The 21,467-nt window shown below is 22.6% G+C and overlaps 6 protein-coding genes across 6 annotated transcripts; 5 read left to right on the top strand and 1 right to left on the bottom strand.

Moving 5' to 3' along the window:
* Positions 1–1,315: 1,315 nt before the first annotated feature.
* Positions 1,316–3,415, top strand: PCHAS_0700600 (CIR protein; the record flags this gene model as incomplete). Its single annotated transcript, XM_016797566.1, has 3 exons — positions 1,316–1,333; positions 1,463–3,244; positions 3,329–3,415. The coding sequence occupies 3 exons, from the start codon at positions 1,316–1,318 to the stop codon at positions 3,413–3,415; spliced, it is 1,887 nt and encodes a 628-aa protein (XP_016653505.1).
* A 1,926-nt stretch (positions 3,416–5,341) lies between these two features.
* Positions 5,342–6,469, top strand: PCHAS_0700500 (CIR protein; the record flags this gene model as incomplete). Its single annotated transcript, XM_016797565.1, has 3 exons — positions 5,342–5,374; positions 5,512–6,306; positions 6,404–6,469. 3 exons carry the CDS (start codon positions 5,342–5,344, stop codon positions 6,467–6,469), a joined length of 894 nt encoding a protein of 297 aa, XP_016653504.1.
* A 1,326-nt stretch (positions 6,470–7,795) lies between these two features.
* Positions 7,796–9,631, top strand: PCHAS_0700400 (CIR protein; the record flags this gene model as incomplete). Its single annotated transcript, XM_016797564.1, has 3 exons — positions 7,796–7,813; positions 7,943–9,457; positions 9,545–9,631. The coding sequence occupies 3 exons, from the start codon at positions 7,796–7,798 to the stop codon at positions 9,629–9,631; spliced, it is 1,620 nt and encodes a 539-aa protein (XP_016653503.1).
* Positions 9,632–13,227: 3,596 nt separating this feature from the next.
* Positions 13,228–14,360, top strand: PCHAS_0700300 (CIR protein; the record flags this gene model as incomplete). The annotated part of the gene is made up of 3 exons (XM_016797563.1): positions 13,228–13,242; positions 13,339–14,121; positions 14,226–14,360. 3 exons carry the CDS (start codon positions 13,228–13,230, stop codon positions 14,358–14,360), a joined length of 933 nt encoding a protein of 310 aa, XP_016653502.1.
* Positions 14,361–16,496: 2,136 nt separating this feature from the next.
* Positions 16,497–17,711, top strand: PCHAS_0700200 (CIR protein; the record flags this gene model as incomplete). The annotated part of the gene is made up of 3 exons (XM_016797562.1): positions 16,497–16,529; positions 16,666–17,472; positions 17,577–17,711. 3 exons carry the CDS (start codon positions 16,497–16,499, stop codon positions 17,709–17,711), a joined length of 975 nt encoding a protein of 324 aa, XP_016653501.1.
* A 1,406-nt stretch (positions 17,712–19,117) lies between these two features.
* PCHAS_0700100 (Plasmodium exported protein, unknown function) lies at positions 19,118–19,899 on the bottom strand (the record flags this gene model as incomplete). Its single annotated transcript, XM_016797561.1, has 2 exons — positions 19,118–19,726; positions 19,828–19,899. 2 exons carry the CDS (start codon positions 19,897–19,899, stop codon positions 19,118–19,120), a joined length of 681 nt encoding a protein of 226 aa, XP_016653500.1.
* Positions 19,900–21,467: the final 1,568 nt, after the last annotated feature.

The following is a 21,467-nucleotide window of genomic DNA, read 5'->3' as shown; positions in this document are numbered from 1 at the left end:
ATGTTACTAAATACGAAAATATATATTATGTTAATTTGATACGCTATATGGGTATAAATTCATTAAATATATTCTTAAATTCATGATAAGATTAAAATTTTATGCATAGCGTCAGATAAATATTATAATTTTTAGTTAGTATTTTTTTAATGCGATAATATTAGAATCAACACAACCGAGCAATATAACATTAATTTTATTAATAATTCTAAAGTTTCCATTAAAAATGCAAATATTTTATTATAAAATATACAATACATAATATATGTTTAGGTTATAAGTGTAAGTGTGCCCTTAAAATGGTAATCCGTGTTATATTGGATCCCCAATTAATTCATTATTCCAATCAAAGTATGATACAATTTTAAAATAAAAAATAATACATTTAAATTATATTTATTTTTTTTATTGTTTAAAATATATTTCTTAATGATTTACATGATAAATGAATTATAGGAATGAAAAGAATAATATACGCTTTATAAATACTAACTATGATTCTAAAACGAATTTATATCATGATTCATTTTAATTGTAATACCTCGATCAATATATTTGTATATTATGTTTTTTTTAATTTTAAAAATAAAATAAGATGTGCACTAAAAACTATTCATTATTATATTTACATATAAAGAAATGTTAGTACATAAGCAAAGTTATTACATATTATAAAGTGAATTATTAATTAAGATAAATAAGCATATTATATTTAATTCATATATATAAAAGGAAAATATTAAATTTAAACACAAAATGTGTTTTGTATTTATTAGAAATTATATAAAAAAATGTAATATTTCACTGTGAATAATAATTTATATCAACATATGGAATTCAAATAATGAGATACAAATACATTTTTAACAATTATAGAATATCACATTTTTAATTCTTTATATATTTATAATAATATAAAATTGGTGAAAATTTTACTATAATTCAAGAAAATCCATAGTTCTCTAATGTAAGAACGTATAATAATTAGAAAATTTGTTTTGTTTAAGCTTATTGAAAAATTCACAAAATAATACAATGAAGCTATTCCGAATATGATAAAAATGCTTCGAAAAAATCACAAAATAACGATAATTATATAAATTCTAATAAAAGTGAATATATGTTTTATTTTATTATATTGTTGTATGCTGATTTAAAATTAATATTATTATTGAAGATAATACTAATAATTCGTTTAAGTTTGACATTTTTATACAAAAAAATCGATCCATTGCTTAACCTATTTTGTTCCAGTGTATATATTTATATAAAAACAATATGATGCCAATATAAAGATTAAAAAAAATTCATTACAATGGACTCCAAAAAAATGGTAAATAACGTTATTTTAAAATAAATGATTTCTATCCTTAATTTTATTATGCTTAATTTATATTTAAAAAATATAAAATTTATTTGAATATATTTTGAATTAATTTATATTTTTATAAATATTTCTTAGTGTGAATTTCTTATTAAAGCTGATAAATATTTTGCTGGTAATAAGGTCGATATAAAGGAAATTAACAAAAACAAAAGCATCAAATCATATTGCCATAATAGTGATTGTAAAACAAATGAAGATAGTATTAATGCTTTGGCCGCATATATAATTATGATATTCAAACGATCAATAAAAACAAATGAGTATAGTCATTATGATGAATGCTTATTGATGTGGCTAAGTGATAAATTATATAAGATGCACCTCAAAAGCATAGGCCAAAAGGATACAGCAGAATATATGGATGGTACTACTTTAAATCAGGCTTATGATAATTATTTAAAGAATTATAAAGTAGGATTGGGTTATTGGGATCTTTTGGATATGATAATGGGTTTGAAAGAAGCTAATCTTAAGTATATGGCCGAATTTTATAAATTACTTAATAATATATGTAAAATAATTACAGATTATAATGATAACGGTTCCGAAAGTACGAAACTTTCTAAATATTCTGAAAATTGCCTTAATCAATATAGAACCCTTTATATAAACATTTATGAATGCAAATCATATCTTCATTTATTGAATAAATTAAAAGGTATATATGATGATTTTAGAAATTCTGCTATTAATAAAAATAATTCAAACAATAATTTAGCAACTAATCTTCAAAAACTTACAAAACCAGATGGAGAAGAGATGAACGCGGTGAGAAGTTTTATATCATATAAATTCAATAAAAAAATATGTAATTCCCTCCATAAAAAAACTACAACACAAAAACCAACGAACCCACCAGGATTATCATCTTCTTCAAAAGAAGTACCACCGCCACAGCATTTAAACCAACTAAAAGATAGTCAAGAGAAAAGGTCACCTGAAGAATCTCATAAATCAGAAAAAATTTCTCAAAGTGAACCAAATGATTCAGACATAGACCAAGAGGGCTCTAAAAGTGAGATAATGTGTACCGGGGTTGAAAAAGGAAATATAAATGGTGAAGGCAAAGAATCCGAAGCTCCAAGTGGTGAGAAATGCAGTCAAGTAAGTATAGGTGATGGAGGAAATGGTGAATCGGCTGATCCAAATATTGGAAAAGAAAGCTTAGAAGGTGGATCAGATGATTCAAGTGGTGGGACAGAAGATATAGATAAGAGGGGATTAAATACAGATGGTGGACAAGATGGCTCAGATAGTGTTTCAATAGAAAAAGAAACTCAAAGTACGCTAGGGGATCCTTTTAATACTGGACCTTTAATTTTAAGTGTCTTATTTCAAGGCACGGGGATATTAAATGATGCAATTACTTCGTTTGGAACGATTAAGAAAAGAATTACAGAGTGCATAGATACTATTAAGAAATTACATAGTACATCTTTGACTAATTTAGAAGATAACTACAATAAATATAGTAGTTTTTTAAAAGAAATTATTAATAATATAATTACCGATTCTAAACAAGTAAATCCCTCTGGTGGTTCAGGTGATAGTAAATCTGGATCAGGCGGAGAAAAGGATGACCAATTACCATCCCCAAAAGATTCACATCAAACTTTATCAGATACACCACAATTGCCTCAGGAACCATCTGGAAAAGAAAGTTCGGATCAAACTAATCAAGGAGAACATGAAAAACCGGTTGAAGATCATGTGATTAAATCAGAAAATCCTGGAAGTGATGTAAAAGGAAATGGAACAATAGGAATAGGTGATATATTTATATTCAAAGAATACAAAAAAATTGTAATTCCAATTATAGTTATTATAATATCCATTACTTTAGCTATTATGTACAAGGTAAATAAAAGAAAATTATGATGTGTACTATTTTTAAAATATTTCCTCATAAAACACTATATATTTTTCATAATTTTATGTTAGTATTTGGTATTTGACCGGAGAAAGAAATTAAAAAGAAAAAAAATGAAAAAAGTTACAGATTTGTTTGGTGTAAATAAAACGACATGAACAGTTATAAACTTAAGCGATAGAAGAAAGAAGATACAAATAATTATAAAACCATATAGTCAAAAAAAAACACACATTAAAACTTATAAATTCCGTTTATGGGGAAAAATTCCATTATTAAATATATACAAACTTATGCAAGAGATCCTTACCATTTATTAATTTATTTTTTTTGTTGATTTTTTTGTGATTTTTTTGGTGATTTTTTTGTTGATTTTTTTTGTGATTTTTTTGTTGATTTTTTTGTGATTTTTTTGTTAATTTTTTTTGTAGATTTTTTTGTGATTTTTTTTGTTAATTTTTTTTGTTTATAAAAGAAACCGCGATTTCATAGAATTATAAATTTAATTAACTTTTATTTTTTGTAAAATACCAAAAGTCCATATGTTTATGGTTCTATATTTAAAAGTACATATAAATATAAAACAATAATAAATAAGTAAATTCGTTTATTACTATTATTATAGATAAATGAACTCATAAGTATAATTAAAAAATATATTTATAATACGAAATTATATATTATTATAATATATACATAAAGATGATGTTGTTAGAATGGTTCACTTAATTTTCAATTATATATTTATTTATATAATTATAAGAATAAAAACGTTATTAAACTAATGAATGAATAAAAAATATATTTTTATAAAATTACTTATTGTTGAAAAAATTAATAATAATATTTTTAAACATTATAAACAATGCCCCACTAAATATATATATATATATATATATATATATATATATATATATATATATATATATATATGCTACATACAAATGTTTCTATAAAAATTCAGTAAAAAATTATATATGATACTTTCTAACATAGATACATAAATATTTGTTTTATTGAATGAATGATAAATCAATAACATATAAGAGTGCATTATAAAGTTATCAACGTTACATATATTGTTAACGATAATTTTTGGGATATACGGGTTTATATTACAAAAAATGGATCGATGGAGAAAGAGTTAAGGATTCAATTATATTAAATGTCTTTTATTATTCCATATTGTCACGTATTATATTATCAGTACTTAGTGAATCATAATTTTTTAAATTTAAAATAGCATTATTTTATCTTAGGGTTTTTAATAAATTACTTGAATCATATACATTGATAACTATAACAATAGAATATATAAGATAAAAATGAACCCTGAGAACATTTATCGAATATTTATATAAATATATATATTATAAGAGCAAATATATCATATCTTTCCCTCTTAAAGTGCAATATAACAACCTAATTGCACATAACTTTCTATTATATTTTAAAATTTGCATCAATGCTTATTTGTGTTATATGTTTAATATTTACTAAATATATTTTAAAACTGGTTTGAATTCAAAAACTTATTTAAGCTTAAAATGGCTCAATAAATATGGTTTCAGTGCTAATTGTTATTTTAAAGCGTAGAAAGATGCTCAAAATATATTATAAAGTAACCCAATATGTTATATTTCTAAATTGAAGTATATAGAAATAAAAATAATGTTATTGAACACATTAAAATCGGCCATGAATTTATCTATACTAAACAAAAATAATATAGATTTATGTAATTTGAATAGAAAATGAAACATGTAACTTAATTTAAAAATATTATAATTTTAGAAAAATCTATATTATAAGAAACTATATAAGCATGTAATATATCGTATTAAATAGCTATTTATGTATTTTTAAGGATTATAGTAATAATAGCATTTTTTGTATAAATGTATCATATATACATATGGTAAAAGTATATTAAGCAACTATCCATTTAAGGTTATTTAGATAATTGCCATAAATAAGTATAACATGTTTAACGAAATATAATTACTATGTAAAGAGCTTAAATAGATACAACAAATATTTACATAATATATATAAATATTATTATCCCTCATAATCTCCAAATTATGACAAACACAAGTGATAATCTTAAGGATGTGGTATACAATTTTTTGAATAAAATATTCTCTTCTCATGTGTTTTATATGTTGTATCGTCCATAAATTATATTGATTTTCATTTGATTAGCATTTATATTAATACGTTTTTTTGTTTAATTCATAAAATATATTTGTAGTATAGAAAATTTGCTACGATCGATGACTATTTTTATGTGACGGATGATGGTCAAGTTAGAGTTGATACACAACACAAATCAATCATCCAATATTGTAATTACAAGAATAACTCGGTAACTTATGATTGTAATGATTATTTTCAATTGGTTAGTTGTGGTTTTATTTATTTGCTAAAAACGTTAAAGGACAACTATAAATTAGAAGATGATAAACTTGCCGAATACGTTATTTTATGGTTAAGTTATAAACTAAATCGACATTCAAAATGTAGTGGCACCAATTTAAATGATTTTTATACTAATCATATAGAAAAAAATGAGTATTATAATAAGAAAATAAAAGATGATGATACTACGACTTATAAGGATATTATAGATAAAAAAAAAGATTTGATGGATATTAAAGAAATATCTAAATTTAGTAGTCTATTTAGTATATTATTTTATTTGTATAATGTATTTCATGATAAAAGTTTGAATTGCCAACAAAATTTGAATTTAGCTAAAAATTTTGCTGATATATTCGAAGACCTCATTAAAGATACTAATAATAAAGAAAAGAGTCTATATACTCAAATATTATCTACATTATCAGATGATTATAAAAATTTTATAAAAATATATCATAATAAAGATAAATCTTGCAATTTTCAAACTCTTCCAGAATTAACCCCCCAAAAAATTTCTGTAGAAAATTCTGAAGCTACAACATCAAGTTCATCGATATTAAACACAGTAATTCCAGTTTTATCGACATTTTCTGTAATATCACTTTTCTTGGGAGTTTCTTATAAGGTAAATAATAAGTAATTAAAAACTATAATATTTAAATTATATTTTTGTGATCCCTTATATGAAAAAATATATAATAATTTTCCCATTTTTATATTAGTATTCATTATTTGGATTTGGTAAACGCTCTCAAAAACGATATTTAAGAGAAAATATAAAAAAATAAAGAAAAAAATGAATCATTAATATATGACTCGAAGAGTATTGATTACCCCAGAAACAGCAATAATGATGATATATGTTAAGAAGCTGTTTATTTGGAAATAAGTAATTTTTGGTCATAATTTTGGGGTCTATAAGAATATTTAAATAATATAATCAATAAAATATAAAGTTATATATGTATAATTATTGTATTTTTGCATAATTTGTGTATATTTTTGTATAATTTTTATGTTGTGGGTCAGGGTTAAGGTTGTGTTTGTAGAACCCATATATGGGTTAGGGTTAAGTATCACTTTACATTTTATTTGTATAATTTTTAATAATTTGATAATATTTATTAGTTTAAAGAATTGTTTTAAATATATATAGGACAAATTATAATAATTGCATTTCATATTAATATAACTTAATGGTAAATGTGTTGAACTATGTATTTTTTATATTTATTGTTAATTTTGGGTAATTGTATTGGGAGAATCGATCAAATGTCGAAATGAATCCAAAGTATCGATTTGATTTTATAATATAACGTCGATTTAAATAATTTAATATTTATTATGAGAAATTGTGGGAAAAATGGAAGTAAGGAAAAAACATAAAAACGTTTGTAAATTTAGTTGATAAGAAAATGAAATTAATTAATATATAGAATGCTATTCAATCGATTCCGTCCATTTATTAATTTATTTTTTTAATTATAAAAGGGAAAACATTATTTATATGCTAAATAAATAATAAGGATAAAAAGAATAATATGGATTTTATATATACTAACTATGGTCCTAAAACTAATTTATATTCATGATTCATTTTAATTGTAGTAGCTCAATTAATTTAATTTGTGTGTTACACTTTTTTTATTTTACAAATTAGATAATATGTGCACTTGAAACTATTCATTATTATATTTATATATAAAGAAATGTTAGCACATAAGCAAAGTTATTACATATTATAGCGTATAATAATTAGGGAATGTGTTTTATTTAAAGATATTGAAATGTCAAACAAAATTATACAATGAAGCTATTCCAAATATTATTAAGAATAGCGATATTTCGCATATGATAAAAATGTTTCGAACGAATCACAAAATAAGGATACTTATCTAAATTGTAGTAAAAGTGAATATATGTTTTGTTTTATTATATTGTTGTATATTAATTTAAAATTAATATTATTATTGAGAAAAATGCTAATAGTGCGCTTAACTACTGGAAATTTCATATAGAAAGATATGTCACCGTATAAATTAGTTTGGTATATTATATAAGTTTTATGTAAAAACAATATATGTCAATCTATAGTTTAAAGAAAATCCATTACAATGGACACCGAAAAAATGGTAAATAGTTTTATTTTAAAATAAAACATATATATCCTTAATTTTATTATGTTTAAATTATATTCAAATAATATTAAATTTATTTGAATACATTTTGAATTAATGTATATTTTTATAAATATTTCTTAGTGTAAGTTATTTCGTGAAGCTGATAGTTATTTTAATGGTAAAGATGTCGATACGACGAAATTTAACGAACACAAAACCATCAAAAGTTATTGTCGTGATGATGGTGGTTGTAAAACAAATGAAGAACGTATTAATGCCTTGATCGCATATATAATTATGGATTTCAAAAGGTCAATAGAAAAAAATGAGTATAATGATTATGATGAATATTTATTGATGTGGATAAGTGATAAATTATTTAATATGCACAAAGAAGGCAAAGGCAAACATATTAAAAAAGGCTATATGGATACATTTACTTTAAAGCAGGCTTATGAAGAGTATTTAGAGAAACATAAAGGAATATTTGGTTATTGGTATCTTTTGGATATGATAAAGGATTTGAAAGAAGCTTATCTTAAGTATATGAGCGAATTTTATAAATTACTTAATAATATATGTATAACAATTAAAGAATATAATGATAAAGGTGCCAAAAGTAGTCAACTTTCTAAATATTCTAAAAATTGCCTTAATCAATATAGAATCCTTTATATGAACATTTATGAATGCAAATCATATCTTCATTTATTGAATAAATTAAAAGGTATATATGATGATTTTAGAGTTTCTGCTATTAAGGAAACTAGTTCAAACAATAATTTAGAAACTATTCTTCAAAAACTTACACTAGGAAATGGAACAGAGCTGGAAGCGGTGAGAAGTTTTAAAACATATGACTTCAGTGGTTCAGAATGTAAATTACCCAAAAAAAAAAATCCAAAGCCAAAAAAAACGGGCTCACCACCATTACAACCTACAAAACTAGAATCGACCTCATCTTCACTACCATTGACACCATCGCCAGAGATGCAAAAACAAGATTCACTATCTCCATCACAATTGCCAGAACAATCAAAAGATCAATTGAGTGATCAAACAGATTCAGATGGTGGACAAGATGCCATAAATATTGTTCCAGCAGCAGCATTTTTGGGAATGAATTTAAATGCTGCAACATATTTAGTTAATGCTACCACTTCATTTGAAACGATTAATACAACAATTACAGAGGTCACAGATACTATTAAGAATTTATATAGTACAGCTTTGACTAATTTAAAAACTACCTACGGTACATATAGTAGCTTTTTAAAAGAGATGATTGACAATATAAGTACCGATTCTAAACAAGTAAAGCCCCCTTCTGAATCAGGCGGAGGAGGGGATGGCCCATCACAACCCAAAAAAGATTCAGAACAAACTTCATCAGAAACTTCACCAAGTTCTACAGAAGAAAATAAAACAGATCAATCGTCTCGGGAACCTTCTGAAAACCACAATTCTGATCAAAACGGTCAAGGAGGTGAAAAACCAGTGGAAGTTCCAGTGATTAAACCAGAAGATTCAGGAACCGAAACAAAAGGAAATGGAACAATAGGAATAGGTGATATATTTATATTCAAAGAATTCAAAAAAATTGGAATTCCAATTATCGTTATTATAATATCCATTACTTTAGCTATTATGTACAAGGTAAATAAAAGAAAATTATGAAGTGTACTATTTTTAAAATATTTCCTCACTGTAAAATATTATTCATTTTTTATAATTTTATGTTAGTTTTTGGTATTTGAACGGAGAAAGAAATTAAAAAGAAAAAAAATGAAAAAAGTTCCAAATTTGTTTGGTGTAAATAAAACGACATGAACAGTTATAAACTTAAGTGATAGAAGAAAGAAGATACAAATAATTATAAAATCATATAGTCAAAAAAAACACACATTAAAACTTATAAATTCCGTTTATGGGGAAAAATTCCATTATTAAATATATACAAACTTATGCAAGAGACCCTGCACCATTTATTAATTAATTTTTTTTGTTGATTTTTTTGTGATTTTTTTGTAGATTTTTTTGTGTTTTTGTAGATTTTTTTGTGTTTTTGTAGATTTTTTTGTGATGTTTTTGTAGATTTTTTTGTGATGTTTTTGTGATGTTTTTGTGATGTTTTTGTGATGTTTTTGTAGATTTTTTTGTGATGTTTTTGTGATGTTTTTGTGATGTTTGTGATGTTTTGTAGATTTTTTTGTGATGTTTTTGTGATGTTTTTGTTATTTTTTTTGTTATTTTTTTTGTTAATTTTTTTTGTTTATAAAAGAAAACGAGACACTATAGAATGATAAATTTAATTGTCTATATTTTTTGTAAAGTTGAAGGTTTGTGGTTAAGGGCTTGTGGTTGAGGGTTTGGGTTATGATTATATTTTTATTAAATTGTTTATAATTTGATCATATTTGTTTGTCTATAAATTTTGATTAAACATATGTACAATCTCTGTATGTTTAATCCCGAAATGAAATCCAAATATGCAGCCCCAAATGGCCGTAACCATTAATATGAAAGGGATTACATAGCATATATTTCCATAAAGTATAATATATGTATAGCTTTAGATTATAATAAAATTCATTTTGAATATTCCTCTACATTACAATATATATTCAGATTACATATGTGTTTTAAACATATTACAAAATATAATAAATATTCATAAAATATAGATGCATGAAATATCGATCGAGATTCGACAATACAACATTACCTATAAAAGATGTTTTATGCATCTACCATTTTTAATAACACAATAAAAATTGAACTAAATACATAATATTTAAAATTTTATAGTTTTAAGGCATAAATAAATTAAATTTAAAAATAGTTAAAAAATAAAATATAAGTATGCTAATAAATTTTCATATCATATTTTGTTCTAATAATTATAACTAATATTAAAATATTTTTTATTATAAAAATTTCATATAATTAAATATAATATTAATTTTATCGAAAAAGCACATAATAATAAAAATTTTTTAACTAATAATATATATTAGGATATTACATATGCAAATTCTCAATTTTGGAATTTAAATATATTGTTATTACGAAATAATATATTTGTAATTTATAATATTGTTGTTCTATAAATGGTGATTAAATATATGCTCCATCTCGTATGTTTAATCTTGAGATTATTCCTAAATATGCACCCCCCAAAGGGGGATGGCCATTAATATGAAAGGGTGTACTGAACATATTTTCATAAGCCATAATACTATATCTAATTCGTTCGTATATATTAAATTTGGCAATACTATAACTTCACATGTTACATTTTATTGGTAATTTTTGGATAACGATATATAAGAATCCTTATTATTTATTATATAGTCTTGTTAATCAGGGGCGATATTGAATCATGAATAGCACATTATGTTTCTTTATTTGATGAAACATATTAGAAAAATTTATTATTTCTATCATATTTATTTTAATTTCAATTACAAAGTTCCCAAACAAAACTGTAATAACAAAACTGAATAGGCATCTATAGATTATAATAAAAACCATTTTGAATATTCCTCTATATTACAATATATATTCAGATTAATATATGTGCTTGTAACATTAATTAAACAAACTACTAATATATAATAATAAAATATAGATTCATAAACAATCGATCGAGGTTCGATAATACAGCGTTATCTATAAAAGGCACATTATGCATCTAACATTTTTAATAACACAATAAAAATTGAACTATATATACAATATTTTAAGTTTATAATTTTGAGGTATAAATAAATTATATTTTAAAATGGTTAAAAGATAAAATATAAATATATTAATAAATTTTCATATCATATTTTTCTTTAATAATGACAAATAGTATTATAGATAGAATAGCATTATTATTATATGCTTACAGATATAATATAATAAAATACTTTACTAATAAATAATATTGAAATATTTCATAATAAAGTTTTTAAAAAAATATAAAAAGTGCCCCTTTATATCTCTTCATGCATTTCGATATAGAATGTTTTTTTATGCATATTCAGTAAAAAATCATATAAAAATATAATGTATTTTTTAACAGAGATATATAAATATATTTTTTATTGAATGAATGATAAATCAATGGATATAACAGTGCATTATAAAGGCATCAATGTTATATATTTTGTTAAAGATACCAATTTGGATATGAGGTTTTATATTCTAAAAAACTTGATTGATGGGAAACAGTTAAAGATTCAATTTTATCAACTCCTTTTTATTATTGCACATTAGAGTGCATTATATTATTAGTATTTGTAATTCATCATTTTTTAATCTAAAATAGCAATATTTTATCATATAATTAATAAAATATAAATTTTTTAATAAATTATCTGAATGTATACACATTGACAATTAGAAAATTAGAATAAATAAGATAGAAATGAACAATACAAAGCATTTATCAAATAATTATATATTAAAAGAGAAAATATATCTTTTATCTCTCCCCTAACAAAGGGTGATATAACAGCCTAATTCCACTTAGTTTTCAATTATACTTTAAACTTGCATCAATAGTTATTTATGTGTTATAAACTAATATTTGCTAAGTATTATTTTAAAAACAATATGCATTCAAAGAATTAATTAAGATTATAAATAGCTCAACAAATACGGGTTTAGTGCTAATTGTCGTTTTAAATAGTATAAAAGGTGCGTAAAATATATTATAAAATTACCAAATAAGATATATTTTTAAATTGAGTATATAGGAATAAAAATAAAGTTATTGTATTTATTAAAATTGGTTATGAGTTTATATATATTAAATAAAATCAATATTAAAATTATGCATACTCAATTTATTTTGTAAATTCTATAACTTTAGAAAAAAACTATATTATATATTATAAGAAACAAGTATATAAATATTTAATCTATCTTATTAAATATCTATTTATATACTTTTAATGATTATAATAATAGGATATTTCTTAACTTTTTAAATTTATTCAGCACTTATGCTTTAGAAAATATTCTACTAAAAAAGGGTATGCTATAGATTTTTTATGTTAAAACATAAGTATAAGGAAATATGGTTTAAATTCATTATAAAAGTATATGCATTTTTATAATAAAGCCATACCACATTTTAGTAAAAATAATATTTTTTGTATAAAATGCATCATATATGCATACAGGAAAAGTGTATATCCAACCTTATATTTAATGCAATATAGCCAATTATCATAAAAAGAAACAGAGCGCTTCTTTAGTAATAATATTATTTTGTTATTCTATACTAATTTAATTATTGAGAAAATTATAATACATTTAACTACAGACAGTTGCCATATATAAGGATAAAGTATTTGTGTCACATATTTGGTGCAGTGTATATAAAACAGCATGATCCCACTCAATTTACAAATCAAAAATAAAATTTCATTATAATGGCTGAGCTTATGGTATATGCATTTTTTGATATTGTACTATATATAAATATCATTAACTTTGTTTTAATAATACACATGTTTAATAATTATTTTTAATTGTTTTCTTAGTGTCAAAGGTTCAATAATGTATGGAATGATTTTCCCGATCAATTAGATAATGGAAACTATAAATTTAATGATGATGAATATTTCAAAAACTTTTTCACTAACAAATGTTGTGATAATGATATTGATAAAGTTAATGCTATATCATTTTGGTTATTTAAACAAAATTTATGGGATTCTTCTTCGTCATCGATTAATGCAAAAAGTAATACCGATATTGTCCATTACATTGTGATATGGTTAATTTATATGTTAAGACTAAAGGGTGATGGCCAAAACGGCAACGTAATGAAATTTTATAATAAATGTATAAATGACGATGGTAATTATATTAAATCTATAAAAGATACTAATACTAATGCTTATAAGAGTTATATGGATTTTATAAGTAGAAAACTATTTTTGATGAATAAGGATATTAAAGATATATCTATATTTTATGATGCATTTAAATCGTTATGTAACATGTATAATGAATTTGATGGAGACAAACCAGATTGCACACAATGTTTGGATGATGCCAAAAAGTTTGCTAAAAAATATGAAATACTCTTTAATAAGAATAATAATGATACTGATACTGAAGACAGTTTATATAGTCAAATATTATCTATATTATCAACTGATTATTATAATTTTATAAATCTATGCTATGAAAAAAAAGAAGGATGTTATCGTTTTCCACTCCTCCCAGTTTATCCACGAAGTTTTTCAATAAAAGTTACGTTAATTCCAATTACATTTATATTTGTTGCCATACCTATTTTCTTGGAATTTGCTTATAAGGTAAATAAAAAGGAATTTAAAAATATAATCTTTAAAATTTATTTTTGTAATTCTTTATATGGGATTATCAAAAAATGTATATACGATTACAATTTTTATATTAGTATTCATTATTTGGATTTGGTAAACGATCTCAAAAACAATATTTAAGAGAAAAACGAAAAAAAGCAAAGAGGAAAGTGTATAATTATTTATTACTCGAAGAGAGGGATTATTCCAGGAATAGTAATAATGATTGATATGTGTTAAAAAAGTGTCTATTGGGGATAAATGACTTTTGGCCATAATTTTGGGGGCTATAAGAATAATTAAATAATATAATAAATAAAATATAAAAAAATATATGTATAATTATTGTATTTCTGCATAATTTTGCATATTTTTTATATGATTTTTATGTTGTGTTTGTGGAACCCATGTGTAGGTTAGGGTTAAGTGTTATATTGTATTTAATTTTGTATATTTTTTAATAATTTGGCAATATTTATTAGTTTAAGAAATTGTTTTAAAGATGCACAGGAAATAATTTATTAAAAAAAGTATAGGGCAAATTATAATAATTCCATTTTGTGTTAATATAACTTAATAGTAAATGTGGTAAACTATGTATTTTTTGTATATATTTATAATTTGACATTAATGGTTTATGGGGCAATCGATCAAATGTTGGAATCGATATAGACAGATGATCCCAAAATGTCGATTTGTTATAGAATAGACGTTGTTTTAAATAATTATAATATTTAATATAGGAATATGGGTGATAATAGTGGAACATGCAAGAAAATAATTTATGATTATTTCAGCTGAAAGGACTTTTAAAACGATGTCCTCCCCCAATGCCACTTGAATCGTATGATAAATGGAGATAAGAAAGTTGTTGGGTTGAGGAGAAAATGGGATTATTAAATATATACAAGCACATGCAGGATATTCTTGTACCATTTATTAATTGATTTTTTTGTTTATAAAAGAAAACAATTATTTATATGATAAATTTAATTAATGACTTTCATTTTGAGGTTCAGGTTCTATGAACCTGATTTTAAAACTCTATATAAGTATTAAAAATAATAAATGAGTAAATTTATTTATTATTATAGGTAAATAAACTCACAAGTATAGTTAAAAAATATATTTATATAATTATAATAAAAAATTATATATTATTATTGAAAAAGTTAATAATAATATTTAAAAAAATGACCCTATAAACCCCTGTTATATGTTGCATACAATTGTTTTCTATAAATATTCAATAAAAAATTATAAAACTATATTAGTATTTTCTAACATAGATATATAAATATTTGTTTTATTGAATGAGTATTAATCAATGACATATAATAGTGCATTATAAAGGTACCAACGTTACATATTTTGTCAAAGATACCATTTGGGATACACGGTTTTATATTCTAAAAAACTGGATCGATGAGAAAGGGTTAAAGATTCAATTCATGTTAAATGTCTTTTATTATTCCATATTAACGCATATTAAATTATTAGTATTTAGTGAATCATCGTTTTTTTTATATGAAATAGCATTGTTTTATCATATAATCAATAAATATAAAATTATTAATAAATTATTTGAATACATATACATTGATAGCCATAACAATAGAATATATAAGATAAAATGAACGATGAAGACAATTTAACGAATATTTATATATTAAAAGAGCAAATATATCTTATCTTTCTCTCTTAAAGTGAAAAATGCCAACCTAATTGTACTTTGTTTTTTATTATGCTTTAAAAATTGCATCAATACTTATGTGTTATATATTTAACATTTACTAAGTATTATTTTAAAAATGGTTTGGATTCAAAGACTTATTTAAGCTTAAAATGGGTCAATAATACGGTTTCAGTGCTAATCGTTATTTTAAACCATAGGAAAGATGCTCAAAATATATTATAAAATAACCCAATAAGGTATATTTCTAAATTGAAGCATATAGAAATAAAAATCAAGTTGACGCACTTATTAAAATGAATTATGAATTTATCTATGTTAAACAAATAATATAAATTTATCTAATTTGAATAGAAAATTGAGTATGTAACTTAATTTAAAAATACAATAATTTTAGAAACAAGTATATAAAACTGTAATATATCGTATTAAATAACTATTTTTATATTATTAAGCACTATAGTAATAATAGAATTTTTTGTATAAACACATCATATATACATATGGCAAAAGTATATTAAGCAACTCTCCATTTAAGGTAATTTAGATAATTGCCATAAAATAAGTATACCATGTTTAACGAAATATAATTGGTATGCAATGAGCTTAAATAGATACAACAAATATTTACGTAATATATATAAATATTATTATCCCTCATAATCTCCAAATTATGGAAAATTCAAGTTATGATATTGGGGATGTGGTATACAATTTTTTAAATAAAATATTATATTCGCATGTGTTTTATATGTTGTATTCTCATAAATTATATTTATTTTCATTTTATTAGCATTTATATTAATATGTTTTTTTGTTTAATTCATAAAATATATTTGTAGTATAGAGACATTTATGCGATCGAGGACTATTTTTATGTGATGGATGATGGTGAAATTAGAGTTGATATTGCACACGAATCAATCCTACAATATTGTAATTACAAGAATAACTCGGTAACTTATGATTGTAATGATTATTTTCAATTGACTAGTTGTGGTTTTATTTATTTGCTAAAAACGTTAAAGGACAACTATAAATTAGAAGATGATAAACTTGCCGAATATGTTATTTTATGGTTAAGTTATAAACTAAATACAGTGAAAGATAAATGTGCAACCAATTTAAACGAAATTTATACTAGTTATATAGAAACAAATAATTATTATAATAAGAATATAAAAGATGGTGATACTACGACTTATAAGGATATTATAGATAAAAAAAAAGATTTGATGAATATGGATATTAAAGAAATATCTAAATTTAATGGTCTATTTAGTATATTATTTTATTTGTATTATTTATTTCATGGTGAACGTTTGGATTGCCAACAAATTTGGGAATTAGCTAAAAATTTTGCTGATATACTTGAAGAACTTAATGAAGATTCTAATAATAAAGGAAAGAGTCTACATACTCAAATATTGTCTACATTATTAGATGATTATAACAATTTAATAAATAAATATGGTAATAAATGCAGCATTTTTCAATCTTTTCCAGAATTAACCCCCAAAAATAAACCTGTAGAAAGTTCTTTACAAACTTCTGAAGGTGCATCATCAAGTTCATCGATGTTAAACACAGTAATTCCAGTTTTATCGACATTTTCTGTAATATCACTTTTCTTGGGAGTTGCTTATAAGGTAAATAATAAGTAATTAAAAACTATAATATTTAAATTATATTTTGTGATCCCTTATATGGGTTTATCAAAAAATATATAATAATTTTCCCATTTTTATATTAGTATTCATTATTTGGATTTGGTAAACGATCTCAAAAACAATATTTAAGAGAAAAACGAAAAAAAATAAAGAGGAAAGAGTATAATTATATATTATTCGACGAGAGTGATTATTCCAGGAATAGTAATAATTATTGATATATGTTAAGAATATGTTTATTTGGAAATAAGTCATTTTTGACCATAATTTTGGATCATAATTTTTGTGTCGATAAGAGTAATTAAATAATATAATAAATAAAATATAAATCTATATGTGTAATTATTGCATTTTTGCATATTTTTGTATAATTTTTATATGATTTTTATGTTGTGGGTCATGGTTAAAGTTATGTATATGGAACCCATATATGGGTTAGGGTTATGTACTACATTACATTTTATTTGTATAATTTTTAATAATTTGATAACTTTTATTAGTTTAACGAATTGTTTTAAATATATATATGAAACAATTTATTAAAAACATGTATAGGACAAATTATAACAATTGAATTTCGTGTTAATATAACTTAATGGTAAATGTGTTGAACTATGTATTTTTTGTTAATTTGGGGTTAATTGTGTTATGGGTCAATTGATCAAATATTGAAATCGATACAGAAAAATAAATCCAAAGTATCGATTTGATTTTATAATATAACGTCGATTTAAATACTTTAATATTTATTATGAGAAATTGTGGGGAAAATGGAAGTAAAAAAACAAAAAACATTTGTAAATTTAGTTGATAAGAAAATGAAATTAATTAATATAGAGAATGCTATTCAATCGACCCCGTCCATTTATTAATTTATTTTTTTGATTTTTTTTGTTTTTGTATTCTACGATTTTGCGTAGATTTTATAATAAAATACATATGCTTATTGTTTAGTAATTGGATTTTTCATTTTATAAATGTATTATAATATAAAATTGTTAATAAACTTTTAATATAAATCCAAATTATACTTTAAATCATTAATTAATTTTATATTTTTTTTATATATATTATGCTCTCCCTTTTTACTTAAATTAATAGAAAATGTATATAACAAACTTATTTAACATGTCTAGGATGTTAGTTGGAGTTTTTAATTTATAATAAATATATTTATCAAACAAACGAAACAAATAAATGCCAAATATGAAGAAAAATAATAAAAGCAAACAAAGTTCGAATTTTTATGACAATTCTATATTATATGTAAATACATTAAATATATCAATATACGAAAAATATGCAATTAATCACAGTTTTTAAAGAACACATGATAAATATATTTATTTCATAGTACATATATCTGGGGAATCTATACAAATACTATTTTTTATTATCATTTTAAAGATGTTATTGCCAAAGCATAAACAAATCGTGAAATATACAATTTATGCATCGGGTTACATAAAAAACGAGAATATTTACTATTAAATGAAATTATATCAATATAAATTATTTATTATATTCACCAATTTTTATGTATGATTATAGTTTAAGGATCCAATGGATGTATATATTTTATGTTTCATTGCATAAATAAATTTAAAAATGCCCTTAAATGATATTAAATATTTTGTTTTCTGGTCTTAAAAAACACATTATATAAGAATGTAGTGACATATGAATACCCAGCGAAGGTTAACCAAAAGTTAGTAACATAATCGGCAGCAAATTTATCTGTAGGGTGTAATATTTGGTTAATTGGGAAACCAAGGGCAAAAGCTCCAGCACCAAAAAATCCTGATCTCACATTAACATTGCATATATACTTTTTGATTTTCTTCATATTAATACCCAAAAAATATTTGGGATTTTTTTCATAGCTGTTTTCTAAGATATTTCGTTTACTGTATGTTCGATAATTCGAAGAATATCCTTCTTCCTCAAATTCTATCTCATCATCATCGTCGTCATCGTCATCGTTAATCATATTATTATTATTATTCATATTTTCTTTTATAAAATTTTCTAAATTAACAATATCGTTTTCATTTAGATTTATTTCTAATTCTCCTTTTTGTGACTCGGCATTGGATTCCATTTCTTTTCGGCGACATGAACTTAGAGGATTCGTGCTTGGTAATACATCACACTCTGCTAATAATCTATTAATTCTTGATGACAATGTAACTGCTGCATTGGACTCTTTAAATATATGTTCGCTCTTATTCTCCTAAAAATTGTGCACATAAGTCAAATATATATTGGAATAATAATAACATCATAATAACATCATAATAATAGAATCATATTGTGTGCCATATTTATTCTTACCTCATGTTGATAATATTGACAACATATTATCAAGGCAAATATAAAAGGGTTAATAAAAAATACTGAGTTCATTTTTTTATTCGGTATCTTAATAGTTTGAATAACTAAATAAAAGATAAATGTTTTTTGCTTAGTTATCTTTAAATAATAATACTATCGTTAATTAATAACACAATTTTATTTTATGTATGCGTTTATTAAAAATTAAATCCAAGAAAACGTAAATAAAAAATATCAATATAATTTATTTAATATTCACAAGTATAATAATATCTTATTATAGTTATATTTCTAATTATACGATTATAACGATCTTTATAAAAAAAATTAATATATATCTAATTAAAAACAATTTCTATAATTGAAATTAGTAAATATAACAAATAATGGAAATAATGATTGCATGTTAAAATTATGTATCTTTCTTAATACTTCTTTTTAGTAAAATATTATTCATGTATCTTGTATTTTATTATTAATATTAAAATATATTAATAAATAATAATAAACATTAAAAAATTTGAAAATCTTAAAAATAAGCAATAATAATAAAGATAAAAAATTATATATTAAAAATAATATAATAATGTAATAGTTGTAATATTTAATAATTATATATACAAAAAATAAAAAAATTATTTATTCGATCCTAAAATATCCATAATTTTTTATATAACTTTTTCTTTTATAAATAAAAAAATGCATGAATATTTCGCCCTATAATAATAATTTTATGAACAACGCTCCTCGCTATAAAAAATAATATTTTATTAATTTTATATACATATCTTAACTACAATAGCAGTTAGGTAAAATGAAATTACAATAAATGGACAATTATAAAATTATATGGATTAAATTAAGTAAAATGAAATATATAAAATTTAATAAAATTAATAAATATACATATGCAATATTATATATATATTATATTAATTTGATATTGTTTATAATAATATTTTAATGTATTAGAAAAAGCGGTTTAATAATGCCTATAAATATTTTATGGGCATAAAAAATTGTTTTATTATAATATTAAGTCAAATTGACATTGTTACTTTATATAAATAGCTTAAATAAATTCCATTGTTTTATATTTTGTCCTGAATATCGTAAATAATAATATGTGTTTCAAATATCTTCTACATAAGTCCATAGTATATTATTCAAACATAATAAAATTCGGGTCATATAATATAAATGATGTCTTACAAAAATATTAAAAATGATTTTAATAGTTTTTTTAAAATTATATTTATACAGGGTTTTATGGTTTTGGTTTTATGGGTTTAGGGTTTAGGGTTTAGGGTTTAGGGTTTAGGGTTTAGGGTTTAGGGTTTAGGGTTTAGGGTTTAGGGTTTAGGGTTTAGGGTTCAGGGTTTAGGGTTTAGGGTTTAGGGTTCAGGGTTCAGGGTTTAGGGTTCAGGGTTTAGGGTTTAGGGTTCAGGGTTTAGGGTTTAGGGTTCAGGGTTTAGGGTTCAGGGTTTAGGGTTCAGGGTTTAGGGTTCAGGGTTTAGGGTTTAGGGTTTAGGGTTCAGGGTTTAGGGTTCAGGGTTTAGGGTTCAGGGTTTAGGGTTCAGGGTTTAGGGTTCAGGGTTTAGGGTTTAGGGTTTAGGGTTCAGGGTTCAGGGTTTAGGGTT

Source organism: Plasmodium chabaudi (genome assembly GCF_900002335.3).
Source record: "Plasmodium chabaudi chabaudi strain AS genome assembly, chromosome: 7".
Classification (NCBI taxonomy): domain Eukaryota; phylum Apicomplexa; class Aconoidasida; order Haemosporida; family Plasmodiidae; genus Plasmodium; species Plasmodium chabaudi.
Note: the sequence above shows the minus strand (reverse complement) of the source record. Positions and strands in the feature narration are given on the sequence as shown.